At 36.8% G+C, this 16,946-nt stretch overlaps 1 protein-coding gene across 12 annotated transcripts in view; it reads right to left on the bottom strand.

Annotated features, from left to right (window-relative positions):
• The window catches only part of PPP1R9A (protein phosphatase 1 regulatory subunit 9A), a 292,981-nt gene that overhangs the window by 51,606 nt on the left and 224,429 nt on the right, over positions 1-16,946 (bottom strand). For all 12 annotated transcript variants that reach the window (XM_059933861.1, XM_059933860.1, XM_059933865.1 and 9 more), the window contains 4 exons: positions 9,794-9,847; positions 6,890-7,119; positions 5,289-5,385; positions 4,413-4,584 (listed from right to left, as the gene is read on the bottom strand). In XM_059933861.1, coding sequence (XP_059789844.1) covers positions 4,413-4,584; positions 5,289-5,385; positions 6,890-7,119; positions 9,794-9,847 — 553 coding nt within the window. The remainder of the gene's footprint in view (positions 1-4,412; positions 4,585-5,288; positions 5,386-6,889; positions 7,120-9,793; positions 9,848-16,946) is intronic.

Genomic DNA, 16,946 nt, shown 5'->3' with positions numbered 1-16,946 from the left:
CCTGGAGCCTGCGCACCACAACTAGAGAAAAGAAAACCCGCACACTGCAACTAGAGAGAAGCCCGCGAGCCACAATGAAAGATCCTGCATGCCGTAACTAAGACCCGATGCAGCCAAAAATAAATAAATAAATAAATAATAAACAAATCTTAAAAAAAAAAAAATGATATCAGGATTGACTAATTCCAGCCACAATTTATTATGAAAGTCTAGACTTTCCTATAATCCTCTATCTTGCAGTTTAAGTCTTTTTCTTCTTGCACAGTTCTCATTAGAGTTAAGAAATAGTAAGTAACAAAAGGAACTAAGGATAAAATGCTTTATATATAATCTTCCATGTTCATACTTTGGAGAAGATAACTTGCAGTGTTATCTAATCAGTGCCCCACTGGCTGAGTAGATGGGTGTGAAATAAAAGAAGCATTTGGTAGTAATGCCCAAACTTCAAAGGGATCCTTGAATTACACTTACAAACCTAGCAGTGACCCAGTTCCTGTTATGCCTCAAAACTATCAATGGTATTGCTTTGGATTTCCTGACTTCTTATGATTTCAGCCTTTTCCGGGGGCAAAGAGTTCCTATCAGTTGTCTAGGAGAAGCAGCAGACTCCAGAAAACCAGTAGGGTTCAGCTGAGTAGTTAAGAAAATGGGCTGTGGAGCTGGGTGAGTCCAGCTCCTGGTTCTGCCTCTTGCTCATTGAGTGACCTTGGACAGATGGTTTAATTTCTCCATCTGCAGTTTCCTGATCTGTAAAATGGGATGACAGCAATACTACTTCTTAGGGTTGTTGTGAGGATTAAGTGAATTGCTGTAACTTAAAACACTGCCTGGCCCGTAGAAACACTACATCAGTTCCCAGGAATAATTTTTTTAAGTGAAGTATGGTTGATTTACAATACTGTGTTAAAGTATTGTTTGTTATCACTATTGCTGACTTTGAAAATATTATCTTTTTCCATTAAAAGAGTTTTTAATTTCTGAGAAAAAACAAAACTGTTAATGGGTCACAATGCTTACGGAATTAAGTATAAGCTCTTCTTCTGGCATCCAAAGACTACTTTTACTCCAAGAATACCTTATGACACACTTTTAACATAAGGTCCCACTTTTAACTTAAGGTCTATGAATCAGGAAAAAAATTATTCTAATTTTATTCACTTTTTTCTCTTCTTCAAACTCCCTCTCATCTCTTAAAGTGTTTATATCATCTATTTGTTCCATACCAAACCCTTCACCTGCCTCAGGAAGAGCATGGTATTTAAATCAGTTTTTTAGAGAAGTTAATCAAACTACGACTACAACCCTTTTTCCTACCAAGATCTCTCTAACATGCCTGTTTTCTACTCTGTTTCTAATCCTGACTTGAATATCTAAGTGGCCACAGACATTCCTAGTCACCTCGGGGCCTTTGGATACGAGGTAGAGAACTCTTATACAGACCAGCATTACTCAGACACTAAGAAATTATAAATATGAAACACGGCAGTGGGACAAAACTGTCATTTTTCACATCCTGGAACACATGTAAACTAATATCTGACCAGCATACTGGTGTAAACTAGAAGGGATTTAGAGTTTGTTTCATCTCTTGGTGAAAAAAAATTGTTATATTTGCTTTATGGATTTTAAGAAAAAAGTATCAGAATGTGTTAAATAATATATTTGTATATATAATCTGCCAACATTTTTTTTTTTTTTTTTTGGCGTGCATGCAGCGTGGCTTGTGGGATCTTAGTTTCCCGACCAGGGATTGAACCCGGGGCCCTCAGCAGTGAGAGCGTAGAGTCCTAACCACTGGACCTCCAAGGAATTCCCAATCTGTCAACATTTTAATGAGATACTTGAGTAGGCTTAGTTTATAGAAAGAACCATACATATGATGTCTGGATATAAATTTAACTGTGGCAAATTTCTGCATGGTTTGAAAAACAGTTTTATCACTCTAAAAATGTACAATAATTTAATATCGAGAGTCACATAATTAATCCATCCCCAGTTGGGACTCTCGTTCCTAGAAGAACATGGTTCTTGTGAAGAAGCAGCTGCTTACATGCTCTTCCTTTCCTCCTCTTACCTTTCTGCCTCCTTCACTCTCTCCTTCCTTTTCTTTCACATTTCATTCTAACATAGCTTTTCACTGACCTATAATTGATAATCTTTTTTTTTGCTTCACTGAGCTGCCTCAGACCCAAAAAGATGCTAAACCACTCATCCTATCAATAAAACACTCCAGTGCTTGGAAAACAAATCAGAACTGGACAGTCCACAGGAGGTGGGGAGGTAAAGCACTGCACCTCAAGGGCGCAGACTACCAGAACTGACTTCAACCGCTGTACCCATCCTGTTGCAAAAAGGTGTGTGTTGTGGGGGAGGGTAATCATTAAATACCAAATGGCCTGTGTTTGGTCCACTGCTTTACTTCCTTTTCTAACCTCTAGGACTTCAGTGTTCCCTAGCAACAGAAGCAAAGGATCAATTTAGAAAAGTGCTTTCCAGGGCATTCCTATCTAGCTACTGACCAAGCCATTTTAGTTTATGTGATCAAGCAATTGAAATTCAAGGAGATTTATCACTGACTGTCCTCGGCAGCAAAACTGGAAGAGTACCACTTGATATGTATGCTACTAATGTCTGAGATGACTGATTCTACCTCTATTGCACAGGCATGGATTGGTTTCAGGAAGAATTAGTAGTCTCTGCATCTCACCGTGAACCGACAGTGTTGCTAGGGAAACTGATAATTATGTGGCAAAATGGAGGGTGTAGAATAGAAGAAAAAGGGTTCAGAAGAAATGTAAGGTTTTGATCCAAATCAGCATGTTTATAGTATAGTTTGTTGATCTTCTATAGTCATATAATTTAATAAATACCATTAATTATATGTTTGACGAGATACAGATTTCTGAACTAAAAGAAATGAACAGAAATAAATTAGACTCTGGAAAGCTACTGGTTACTGATCATACTTTGTGTATGGCATAGCAGGAATATATATTTATTATAAACTATGATGAATTTGAAGAATTAAAATATTCAAAAAGGTGAAAAAACCACATTGATTTGATTTCTGACTTTTTAAAGAAAACAATCTTATCGAGTTCCAGATATAAAAATTGTAACTCCATAAAAGCTCTAATAAAATTTCTTTTTTTCACCTCAAACACCCTTTAGGGTGGAGAGGAAAGAAGTGCTGCCATTTTGATATTATACATAGTAAAAAACCAAGCCAGAGAAGTTGAATGACCTTCCTAAAGTCACACACCTCTTCAGTTAGTGGTAATGTTGGTGCTAAATACTCTTCTTTAACTGCCTGGGAGGCATTATTTACAGATTATGTCTTAGTAAGGGAAAACACAGCAAAAGGATATAAACTTAGTGAACAGATGCAAATCTCTAAATACCACTTTAATTTTAAATGAAAATTTCCACTACTTTTCACTTTCAACGGCTAAGAGTTCAGTTCTGAAAGTTAATGATATGATATAAACACTTGTTTATCAGGAAAATCTCACTGGAGACATTTTAATATGTGCGAAAGAGCATCAAAGAATTAAACAGCTCATTAGTGATCACAGTTTTACTGCGTGTCAAACCACTGCCTGTGAGTTGTCAGTCCCTTCACGACAATGCTGCCACATGACATTCTTTTATTTTCACTTTTTCTAAGGTCTACTAGGTACCTATTTTAAAAGATGAAATAAAAAGTTTTATGTCCGCCTGTGCATTTATCGTTATAAATTCTTATACATTCTCTAATTTATAAATACACTATACGTATTAAAACATTCATACACATTCTTATACACACAGTCTATGCACGGGCGTGTGTGAGGGAAGCAAATAAGTGATTTATTTATGGTTGGTGTATGAAAGAAGACAGCCATTCACAATACAAAATGCTTCCCGTGTTCTGGTCTGATTTGGTCTCTGACAGGAAAGAATGAGACGTATACACAGGACATCGCGGTAAAAGCAGAAAACTACACAGAACTTAACTCAGTGAATTCCAAGTGCTAGAAGTCAGCCTTCTGATGTTATGAAAAAGATCTTCCTTCTAAGGACTTAAAAATCACTCATTTTAAGCCTTACTCATTAATACTTAAGTAGTGTAACTCACCCTATATGGGACGAGCTATCAATTTAAGGCAGTTTATTAAGCTTATCAAATTTTATGGTGGTTTAAAAATAATACCTGACTTGTCCGAGTTGGAATTTTGTTATTTCTTTACATCAAAGATTTATTTTTGATAAGACGAGAGAAAAATGATAAGTTCCTATTTTGATAAGCCCTTTCTTCTTTCCCACAGCAGGAAGGCTTTTTCAACTTTTAAATCTCTGAGTTAAAAAAATAAGAATGTAAGGCCAAATTTTACAGTCATTAAAAACATTTTTTATGGTGAGGTTAAACAAACCTTGACTTAGGCCATCTTGACAAGATGTCTGCTTGACATCCAAGTTCTCCAAGGTATCTCCTTTAGAGACCTCACTAAGAGATGTTCTTCTCTCAAAGATGTTGTTGTTATTGTTAACTTGAGTCCCATTTTGCTTCAGTAGCCTGAACACCTCAGCTTCCAAATCTCTAATCTAAGAGAGAAAAAAAATATCCATTCATGAAACCCTAAATCAGCACTTCTCTCCAAGCACTAGGCAAAACTACCCTATTATTCTTTTTTTTAAAATTTTATTAAAATATAGTTGATTTACAATGTTGTGTTTAATTTCTGCTGTATAGCAAAGTGACTCAGTTATACATATATATATTCTTTTCAAATTCTTTTCCATTATGGTTTATCACAGGATATTGAACATAGTTCCCTGTGCTATATGGTAAGACCTTGCTGTTCATCCAACCTATATGTAATAGTTTGCTTCTGCTAACCCCAAACCCCCAGTCCTTCCCTCCTCAACCCTCCTGCCTCTTTGGCAACCATAAGTCTGTTCTCTATGTCTGTAAGTCTGTTTTTGTTTCATAGATATGTTCATTTGTGTTGTATTTTAGGTTCCACATGTAAGTGATATCATATGGTATTTGTCTTTCTCTTTCTGACTTACTTCACTTAGTGTGATAATCTCTATTATTTCATTCTTTTTAATGGCTGAGTAATAGTCCATTGTATACATGTACCACATCTTCTTTATCCATTCATCTGTCAATGGACATTTAGGTTGTTTCCATGTCTTGGCTATTGTAAATAGTGCTGCTATGAACATGGGGGTGCATGTATCTTTTCAAATTATAGTTTTGTCTGGCTACCCTATTACTCAGTGGCTTTGAGCATGTAACTCACCCGTACTTGCAGGCCTTGAACTTCCACAAGATGAGCTTTTTCCAAATCTTCTATTTTCTTTCTTTCTGCTTCCTGTCTTTTGATGAAATCAAGTTCTCTTAAGAAGAAAATAATAGATCTCATTGCATCAAACACTCAATAAATGAGGAAACGTAAAAATTCTTATCAGAAGCAATGAACTGCACGGTGAAATAAATAACTAGACAGTTGTTTAAATAAACAAAACTCAATCACAGAGAAAAGGTATCTAGTAACGAAAGTAAATAAAATGTTTTAATGGATTACAAAGTAAAGAAAAATGCTTTGATTCTGCTTACTAAGATTTTCATCTGTAGCTCCTGACTCTAGAGCATCCGTTCATATTTAGATAGAAGTTACTGAACTAATGACCCACATTGGATAATTTAGTGGAGATAATTACATGTCGAGTAGATATAATTCCACATTTATAAAGTCATTTACCTAGTAAACTGATGGAACTGGATGGTAAGAGTTTTAAAAAGATAATTATAATAAGATTGCTTCCTATAAATGACAGTAGAGGGGTTGTTGGGTCAGAAACACTGAGGGGAAGCTGTCACTACATACCTGAGGATAATATGGGGAGAAGGAGAAATACCTCCATTTTGAGAGTCTGGAATGCAATATGCAAATTTGGTAGAATTTATTATAAAATTATTACATGAAATAGAGTTAGGTATATTTTTGGCAAAAAGAGTTAAAATAGTGATGTACTGAATTCATGGTCATAAGAACAATTCCCCCCTTTTCAATACACTTTTTATAGCAATATCTTTTAAACATTAAAAACATTATTTCCATGATAGGAAATAACAGTTATGGTGACTCTTACATATATGCTTAGCTTTTAAGGCTTGACATAGAAGACCAGAAGAGATACTGGTGCTACTTTCTATTATTCTAGCTAGCCAGAAGTAACTGTTGAAAAAAATCCGTAAAAATCTCCCTGGTCAGTCTCCCTGAAATTACACCAAGATTCAACAGATGGAAGCAAAGCAGCATTAGCTCAGAAATAGAGGTTGAAATTTAAAAGCAGAGTGTGGTGATGGTCTCTTACTGCAGTGAACCAAGGCCCTTGTGATTCTCTCAACAGCTAAAAGAAGGAAACTGGCAGGGCAGGAGGTCTTGCTAGTCAATATTTACACTATCTGTAGTGGGAAAATTCTGAAGTTAACTGATTCTTAGACATAGAAGGAGCCTCATCAAGGCCCCAGTTGCTGCTTTGTACGTACTTTATCCAATAGTCATTCTGCATGACTTCAGCTGGGCTTCTTGCTTCTAAATCACAGATGTTTCAAAAGGATAGAGGTTCAAATGGTTTAACAGTTACTATTAATGATTAACAACAACAACAACAAAACAGGAGGTTGCCAAAAAGTTATAGAAGAAAAAATATAATCGCATATGAAAAATGATGCAAGAGATTTCTAAAACTTAATGTCTATTTATGCATTAACTATGCTCCTTAGGGGCATGACTCTGAGGTCACCTTTTGTTTTCTACTAGATATTATGAAATTACTGGATATAAACCTTCTTTAGATGCACACAACTATTCTTTAGTCAGTAGAAGCTGCTTACTTTTGTTGAAAATCCTTGATCAGTTTCTTTGCCTTATTGTACTTCTTTTCCAAGGCCTGATACTGGCTTTGAGTCTCTTTGAGGTGCTCGTTCACCGTGTGGCATAACGTTTGAGCCTCAATCCAGTAGCTCTCCAACTTCAACATTCTTTCTTTATTCTCTTCTATATTCTGCTGGAGTTGGGTTTTTTCTAGTTCCCACCTCACTTTCTCATTTTCTGCTGCTTGCAGCTGGAAAAAGCAAATGTCAAAGCAAGCATTATCTGGGTCCTTCTGTAGCAAAAATCCCTCACATTTTTATAGTGTATTTTAAATTCCATTGTTACATATACTCAAATCATCAAACACACTGAGATGAGAAGAGCAAGTATTATTTTCATTATTACATAGATTATAAAATGAAAGCCTTGAAAAGTGAAAATATTTGTCCAAGGTCACACATCTGATAAATGACAAAACGTGGATCTGATTCCAACTCCCATGATCTTGCCATCACACTATGTGGTGTATGAAATTCTCTGAGCAGGAAAAAGTGTTTTAGAGTTTGATTCTATCCAATGAACTTCAACACGTTTTCTTTTAGAGTTTTTCTTTTTTTTTTTTTTAACATATAATTATAAATAAAAAGTTAACTAAAAAGGGAGTAGGGAGAGGCAAGCTGGGCAGGAGAGAGGGGCAGAAGCACACAGTATGGCCTAATGGGTAAGAGGGGGACCGTGGAGTCATGCAGTTTAGATTTGAATTCCAGGCTCTGCCATCATTGGCCTTTAAAGCTTGGACAAGTAACTGAAGTCCTCTAAGACTAAATTATGTTATCTTTAATCGGAACTGTGATATAACACATCAGCATGCTTGGAACAGCTCCTTGGGCATAATAATCTGATAAAAGTGATTTTTACTTTGTTTCTATCCCTTTTGATGATATTATCACATCCTTTATTTCAACTGACATGAACATAGTTTGTAGCTCATTATTTTGCTGACATTGTTCTCAGTTTCTAGAGCCTAATAAATCCCGATTTGAATAAAAGTATAAAAGACAGTGTGAGTAAAAATATAAATGATTGCTGAATTAATTTAAGTCTCTCTGATGGGACAGAAAGGCAGGTTCTTGTGGTTTCTGCTTTCAGGGAAGCTTAGGAACAGATAACACACTGGTCCAAATCACGAATTTCTGCAGAAATTCAAGACTGATCTCTCAGGTAAGGTTAGCTGGTTAGGTAACCAGCTAACCTTTAAACGAGTGCTTCATCTACTTCACATGCCTCTGTTAAAGTTCAAAAGTATGCAGTCATTACAAACTAACAATTTTCAAAATCTAAAACATTCCAAAATCATTCGGAAAGTGGAAATATATGTTTTTATGTATATTTTAAACTAAACACATTGGCAAAACAGGTTACAAAGTAAAAAGTCAAAAACATTTCAAAATTAGGAATTCTATTATCAACTTGGATATAAAGAGTCACAGTAAAACAAGCTAATCTATGGCTATCATATGCCAATATAATATTGAGAAAAATATAAAATACTAATTTATAGAATTTCCTAGATTAAATATCTAACACATAAGCTTTGTTAAAGCACTTGCAATCCCAGGTGAATCTTTTTCCCTGATTGTACCTAACAACTAAAAAAAAATCTTCTATTCTTCCATTCTATGACAAGAAACATGGCAATTTAAAACGGGACTGGGTATTTGCTGCATCTTTTATTAAGCAATGTTTCGTGTTCGAGTTGTTTATTTACCAACCGCTACTAATTTAAAACTTATTATTCACAGAGCTTGGTTGAAACCATGAATGATATATAGACATGTTTTGACTAAAGAGCTGCAGAGTTATTAGCTAAAAATACCATTTAACCAAAATAGCCTTGCTAATTCATCTCCATTTAAAACACATGGAAAAACCAAAACAAGTGTATCTAATGTTTACAGGGAAACGGATTGTTAGTAGGGTGAGAGCAATTATGTCTTAATTTTTAAAAGACCATAAAAAATAAAGATTATTGTGTTTTTAAAGTAACTCAAAAGATATTTTTAAATCTTGGAAATTATGTACATGATAAAACTAAACACTGTTCAAGAAACTTACAAGTACCTTATAATTTACCAATTAAAAATGCCCCTTTAAATTATGTATTATTTCATATATAAACTAAAAATACATACTCCTTTTATCAAGACCTGTATTTCCCCACAAATTTAAATAACATGAACTAAACTTGTCTAAAGATTTCTGGTAGCACCTGGCACCTAAAATAAATTATTCACATATTAATTAAATTTCATAATATTTAATTACTAGAAATTGGAAGTTTTCTCTATGAAAGATAAGTAATAATGTGCTATGTTAAAATACATTATTTTTGATGAATAAGTTAAAATAAATAATTAAACATTTAAGATAAGATAAAGAGATATAGTATAACGGCTTGTGCTTAAGGAATTAGTGGTCAAAATGTAATTTGGCTGCTTGAACTATTATAAACATTTACTTTTTTTTTTTAATTTAATTAATTTATTTTTTTAAACAGCAGGTTCTTACTAGTTATCCATTTTATACATATTAGTGTATATATGTCAATCCCAATCTCCCAACTCATCACACCACCACATAAACATTTACTTTCTGAGGAAAGCTCAGAGGAAACGGGCCACATATGTGCAAATATGTAAATATGTAATTTAAAAATACTGTGCTATTTTCACTGAGGGGTATGGTGGTGCTGACCCCCTAAGAGTATGCACTGCCAAGTTTTTCCGCTAATAGTAGAAATGAATCTCTCACATTTGTATTCTTTCAAATGCACAGAAACAAATTCCTTTAGTCCTCGGGTTGAATTTATTCATAGCATCTGAAGTTTAAAAAGTACAATTCAAACATCATGTATTGGTGCTTACCTTGGTCTTCAATTTTTGAATCTCTGCTTCTGTAACTGCATGTTTGATTTGCAACTGAAAATGGAAAAGAAAGAAAAAATCTGAACTAAGTGTATCTATATTTTTAAACCTTCAGCAGCTAGCAGAATACCTTACTATATAGCTGAAGGCCTAGAAAAGTGCTGCAATGCAGCAGGTTGTAAATTAAAATGTCTAGTGTGTAAAATGACCCTCTAGGTGCGAACTAATTAAACATGGGGTTTATGGCCCACACTCCCTAACATCAGATTAGGTTACAAATTTAATTGCTCAGGGACCAAAGAGAAGGAAACACATTTTCTTGCCCTCTTTGCAGCTCCTCCTTTATGATCTGAGTGTCAAGGAATTGTTTCCTTGCAGTCTTGTGGATTGAACAAGCCTCGGCAGGCAAGTCGGCCAGTGGCCGCGGGAAGCTTCAATTCCAAATCTGGAAGAAAGATGGTGCTCTGGTTCCGTGAGTCGCACGCATTTTAGGCTTAGCAGCTCTTTTACAGCTCAGGCTGCTGCAAAGCTGGAGAAGAGGATGATGCAGTTCCGCGGCGAAATCTGTAATTTTTTTTTTTTTAATTGCAGGAAAAGTACAGATCTAGATTTCTGTCCTTTAAAAGATCTACTCCTATTGAGGACCTAGACCCCCCCCCCCCGAAAAAGCTTCAGCTACAGTTTATTCTCCTGAGAGCCACCATTTAGATTTGTTTTGCTTCTCCCCTCCCCTCCCCCCCCACTTTTTCTTCATAGGGAAGAAAAACGAAGGAAACGGTCATTCCTTAAGGGATAAATAAATACACCAAAATTTACAGAAAACTATTTATGGGTTGAAAATCACTTTTCTAAAATCCTTGGGGCGTTTTTGGAATTCTGAGTTCTTTCAATTTCAGAAATGTAGTAAAATGCATTTTTCCATAAATTGCTTATTGCCCACAGCAGGGGCTGTGGAGGCACTCTGTAATCAAACACATGAATATGTTTGCCACAAAACACGTGAATATTCTCACTAAGGGAGGTACCTAAAGACTGTAAGACTGTAGCATCCTGTCAGTTTTGGTAAGATTTACCACCCAAGTGAGTGTGCCACAAAATTATTTTTAAAAACTGTCTCAGAGCATTTTGAGTTTAGGATTGTACAGAGGGACTGTACACTTCCCATATTACTGTAATCAAATAAGTCTAAGGTTTTCTTATCAGAAAGACGGCTAATGAAAAGACAGAAATGTGAACCTTTGGAGATCACACCACCTCATAAACCTCAGCTCTCTCTCTGGCTTGTAATCTGTACTTCCTTGGTTTTCACCTGGCCAGCAGGGGCGTATGGGAAGGATGACGAGGGAAAGAAGTTAGAATCAAGGACAGGGTTCATTCAACACCCTTAGATGCTGATGAATAAAAGCCCAGAAACTGAGAGGCCCCACGCTGCCTGCAAAGTGCCCCCTCCGTGATGCTTTCAGGTTTCCTGTTAGGCTTAAAGCTCTGCGGGCTGTGCAGCTACAGCTCTGGTCCCGCTCCTGCTCCTGAGGGGCGATCTTGAAACTTTCAAATTTGATTCTACCCCACTCACTGATGTTACTCTCCTGCTTTCAGACCTGGTCACTCTTGCCTCTTCGGCTCTTACTCCTTTCACCCTCACTGTTCCCAGGGGCTTCTGTGCTCTAACAGTCTCTATAGAGAGGAAGTACTCTTTGTTAGCAGTGTCTAGCATAGAATAAGTCCCCTATAAAGTTAGCCAAGACTAAGAAAGAATGATTTGAAGAACTCGAATATGATTACCCTAACTCTACTTCTCAGTTAAAGGTGCTAAATGCTGTAAAACGTTGCACCTGAAACAAAAGCCCTCTGGTTCTAAGCTGAAGAGTAGTAAGAAATCAAAAAGGCAGACTTTTTGATGAACACTGCAGCTATGAGGAAGTGCCATATCTTATTTTCTCAGTGGTTAACTCCCTGTAGGATAATATATTGCAATACAACTTGTTGGGACTTTGGATTTTCTTTGTTCAAATCGCCATGTTCTCTAGCAAGCTACTTCTCTGGGCCCTGGTTTCCCATACCAAAAATGAGAGGGCTAGGTGGGAAGAACCCCAAGGCCCCTGCAAGTACTCCAGGTGTGACATTTATGAAATGAAGGGCCTGGAGATGGTTGTCAAGGTTGCAGAGTCTAGGAATTCTCGTCCCAAGCCAGCATTTTCACTCCTATGAATGCATACACTAGACTAATCCACTGATGTGTGGGACAAACCGAGGTGAAACTGCGAAGCAGCCAAGTTGATTTTCAGTTATCCTACCCCTCCCATCTCAGCGAAACAGATAACAGAAGAGAGCTGAACTCATAAGCGGTGAGGTGAGAACACTGATAAAAGCTTGAAGTGTTACTCAGTATAGCCCAATCCTTTAGTTACAGGAAAGCAGAATGAGGTCTGTAAATTCAGACATTATTCAGAAGATGGACAAAAGTTTTAGTGTGAGGTTTCCCCCAGTACTCATAAGGCTGAAAATTATAGATATGTGATTATTTTAATCCTGCATGCACATTAAGAGAATTTCTACAAATCCATCACCATTAGCAGGAAAAGCATTAAAAATAAACTAATCTAACGCTTTCATTTTATATAGGAAGAAACTGTGTTTCAGTAGTTTAAGTTGCAGAGCTAGTAAGTGTCAAAGCCAGGTTTTACAAATTCCAGTCCACAGTCCTCTCCTCTAATACTAAGTTTCTTACATTCGTAGGACCCTTTCCCTCTTTCATCGTCTCCTTCCTCACTGCAAATGAATCTGTAAGGGAGGCAGGACAGGCACTGTTACCCTCGCTGTTCAGACAGGGAAAGAGGCTCAGAGAAGTTACACGGCTTCTTCAAGTTCCCAGCAGGAGCAGGTGGTGGAGTGGGAATTATCCCAGGTCTGACTCCACCCACCTCTGTTCCTCCCTGCCTTATGCCCCTCATCTGAACCAGCTTTGGAATATAGTTTTCATTTGATCATGACAGAAACCCTGAGGCATATGTGATCACTGTGACCTCCCAGATGAGAAAGTAGGACTCCACCTGGAAACCATGGATCACTTCTGGTAGGCTGAGTATTCTGACACTACATACAACATGTGCTCAGTCAGCTGCTGTTATTAGTCATGGAACTTAGAAAGAAATCTCTCCCTCATTATTCAACCAGCATTTACTGAATGAGACTACATGCCAGGTGCTGTGCTAGTCGTTGAGGATACACGAAAGTGTCATAGAACCTACCTTCGAAACACTTACTACAGGGAAATTAATATATACCACCTCCTGAGAGAAGTTCCCAGATGCCTCAGAAAAAACCTGGAGAGAAACTTCAGGTGACCTGCGGCTTTGGCCTACGTGTCATATCTCCAACTATGGACCCTGCCTCCCAGGCAAATGGGCATGATGGGCCTGGGATACCTCCATTTCATGAACAAGAGGAAATTGCTGTTGAAAGAGGTGAAGTGACTTGACAAAAGAAGCACAGTGCGTACAAAGTTGTTTTCTTATTCTAGAGCAGTTCTCCTTTCAGGTTTAATAGCCTTTCCGAAGTACAGATGTAAGGGTTCGCAGACAACCCCCGAGACTGGTCACGCTGGCTGCAGGGAGCAGGGTCTACAGGACCGGTTAATAGAAACAGAGCCTGAAATACCTGTTGGACCTTTTGGGCTTCAGAGAATCTAGGTTTGGTGAAAAGACTTGGGAAGGGAGGATACAAATAAAAAGAAAAGGTGAAGGACTGCAGGTCAGTGTCTCTCAACTTATAAGACCAATCTCTTTCATCTCTTCTGTCATCTTGAACATGAATGGCATCAATATACACCCCAGGATTACAGCACAAATAAACACACACACTCCTATGGAGAACAGTAGCTCTCATATAACATTCTGCAGGTGTACCCGCTGTATTTATTTTCTGTTTATTTCTTTCAAAAATATGAATACAGAACATGTACTCACATCACTGAATCAATATAATCCAAATATAACTGCACTAGAAATAGAAACATCCTTACGCATAAACATTGTAAAACTGAACTTCTGCACTCTTTACTTACCCTGTGCAAGCATGAAAAACATTTTTCTTTAAAAAGGAAAAATGTTATCCTTGCAGGAAAGATTTTAAGAGTGCTCTAGTACTAGAGATTTTACAGATAAGAGCAACATTCTCTGTTTTTACTTTACAAGGGCAAAATAATAACTGATATTTGCATACAACTTTATGAAGTGGTTTCAGCATTGGAATCAGAATTTTTACAATGATCTCTGTGATAATTTGATTGCAGTCTGTCTTACCCATGACGGTGTAAGTTCCACAAAAGAAGAAATAAGTGCTGTTTTTGCCTATACTTTGGTGCTGTTAAAATGAAGCTATGCCATATTGCTTTATAATTTCCGCTCAAAGGTTTATATATGGTACCTATCTTTATATTAACAAAAGTGTTTTTCTCAGGAAACAGATTATGCAAAACTAGCTGAAATCAGCTGATTGAATGATATCGTAACCTAATGTGAATGGCAACACTAACTGCAGTATATGCAGCACAAGGTCACTCTCTAAGGAGGTACTCATAAACTGGTTATTGATGGTGAAGGTGCTGGATGTAGGTGACAGCCTGTAATTACAACTACTCTTTAAATCAGTATCTGTTTCTTGTTAAGTACGTAACATTTTTTACCTTCTCTACATATTAATGGAAAGTTCCATAAAGATTACTATCTAATGCATTAATAACTTCTTCTAGATTACTTTTCATAGATGCTCTATGACTTAAGTAAGCAAAATAACACAATTTTTACGCTCCATATTTTTTCCTCAAGACAAATGCAGAACTGTTTTTACTGGGAGCTAATATCTATGGCTCCCGAGAAGGAATGGTGGAGGGGAAGCACTGCACAGTCCACTGAAACGGCACCTGGCCAGCAGTTTCCGATTCAGCCTCTTCCTACTTCCCACTAAATTTCCAGTGAAATCACATTACAAAAGAAAAACTCACAACCAAATTGACACTGAAACTAGAAACAACTGTTACTAGAATATGAAGGAGTCATGAAGTTGAATTAAGAAAAATCTATCCAAGCTTCACTCCAAAGACAGGGAGATGCTTTGTGTCTCTCTCACTGATTGCTTGAGATACCAAGTCTATCCAGTGAGGAAGATGGGCAACCTCTACAGTCCTTCCCAGGAGCTGTCCTCAAACCAGGTTCTCTAACTCTCCACCTTCCATATTCATTCAGAAAGCAACTGCTAGATGAGGAAAAGAATGCGGGAAGGGTGGCTGATAGTGGCACATTGCCTACTTTCACCTGCAGACCCCAAAGTGCAGCGATACAGACAGGGGCAGTCACAGTAAGTGCTTTGATAGCAAGGAATAACTTTTTTTTCCCTTTAACTTCAAGAACTGAGTGGCGAGATTTGGATATCCCATCTTAGTACAGAGAACTGCTTTAGATGATAGGTTGCCAGAAAATAGCAACCAGGCTGGAAACTAGGTACATAGATATGTCCTCCTGATGTAGGTCTAGAAATGGGATTTGTAATTTTTAAAAGTGGATAATTGCTGCTTGAACACAAAAAAAGGTTTTTGCCTAATTTCAAGATAAATAAATGAGAAAAAGGCAAAACTGAGCCTATTACTTCAGATCAAGGAAAAGAGAGTATCAACTTGAAAATTCAAATAAGTAAACCTGTGAAAATTATGTATCCCATAAATAAAAAGACATTTTAAAGTAACTCTATGGAACACCAGGACGAAGAGAAAGTGAAGAAGCATGAGGAATGAGTGGAGAGTAAGGAAACTAAAAATGTAATTAAGAGAATTAAGTCATTTTAGAGGTGCTAAAGAGCATACCTGAACTTGAAGTTAAAAGCATATTTAATGCTACTGAAAACTGAATCATTGACATGAGAGGACACATTTGAGAACAATCTCAGAAATAGAAAAAAACAGAAAAGAAACATAAAAAAGATAATACTGAAGACAGGGTTTCTAGAAAAGAAACAGAAACTGAAAAAAATTTAAAAATGAAGAAAATATTCATAGACTAAAATGAAAACATAAACACAAACATAAAACAAGGAAAGCAGATTGGAAGAAAAAATGAATGAAAGGAGGCCTACTTCAAGAAACTGTAAAGAAGATGTGGCACATATATACAGTGGAATATTACTCAGCCATAAAAAGAAACGAAATTGAGTTATTTGTAGTGACATGGATGGACCTAGAGTCTGTCATACAGAGTGAAGTAAGTCAGAAAGAGAAAAACAAATACCATATGCTAACACATATATATGGAATCTAAAAGAAAAAAAAAAGGCTCTGAAGAACCTAGGGGCAGGACAGGAATACAGATGCAGATGTAGAGAACAGATTGAGGACACGGGGAGCAGGAAGGGTAAGCTGGGACGAAGTGAGAGAGTGGCATGGACATACATACACTACCAAATGTAAAATAGATAGCTAGTGGGAAGCAGCTGCATAGCACAGGGAGATCAGCTTGGTGCTCTGTGACCACCTAGAGGGGTGGGATAGGGAGGGTGGGAGGGAGACACAGGAGGGAGGGGATATGGGGATATATGTATACATATAGCTGACTCACTTTGTTATACAGCAGAAACTAACAGAACATTGTAAAGCAATTATACTCCAATAAAGTTGTTTAAAAAAAAAAAAGAAATTGTGATAAAAAATTTAAAGTACAAGGTTAAAGTAATACAAGCATCCAAATATCTGTTGTCATTAGACTTTTCCTTTACAGTATGCAATGCTAGTTCAAAACAATGAAGCTTGCCCTACAACATTTTCAGGGGAAAAGGTTGTGAATCAAAGTATTATACCCAGTTAATTATCATTCCTGTGTCACGATAATTAGAATTAGAGGAGAGGAGAGGTAGATAAGCATATGCTATGGCTATCATTTTGTTAAATGGTAAAGACATAGCTGTTGATCTGCTTTCTATATTGCTGGGAGAAAATATCCTAAGACTGAGTCAAAGTTACTCAAGGGTAATCTCTAGAAGAATAGAATAAAAATGTATAACTTTTAAGCAGCAGATGAAAATTTGATGTATCTAATGGCGAGTAGGTAAAAAGATCAAAACAAAACAAGAAGCATGGAAACTGTAATATATGAAATAAAGTGGTAGA

Source organism: Balaenoptera ricei, chromosome 9 (assembly GCF_028023285.1).
Source record: "Balaenoptera ricei isolate mBalRic1 chromosome 9, mBalRic1.hap2, whole genome shotgun sequence".
Classification (NCBI taxonomy): domain Eukaryota; kingdom Metazoa; phylum Chordata; class Mammalia; order Artiodactyla; family Balaenopteridae; genus Balaenoptera; species Balaenoptera ricei.
This window is presented reverse-complemented; position numbering and strand designations above follow the sequence as displayed.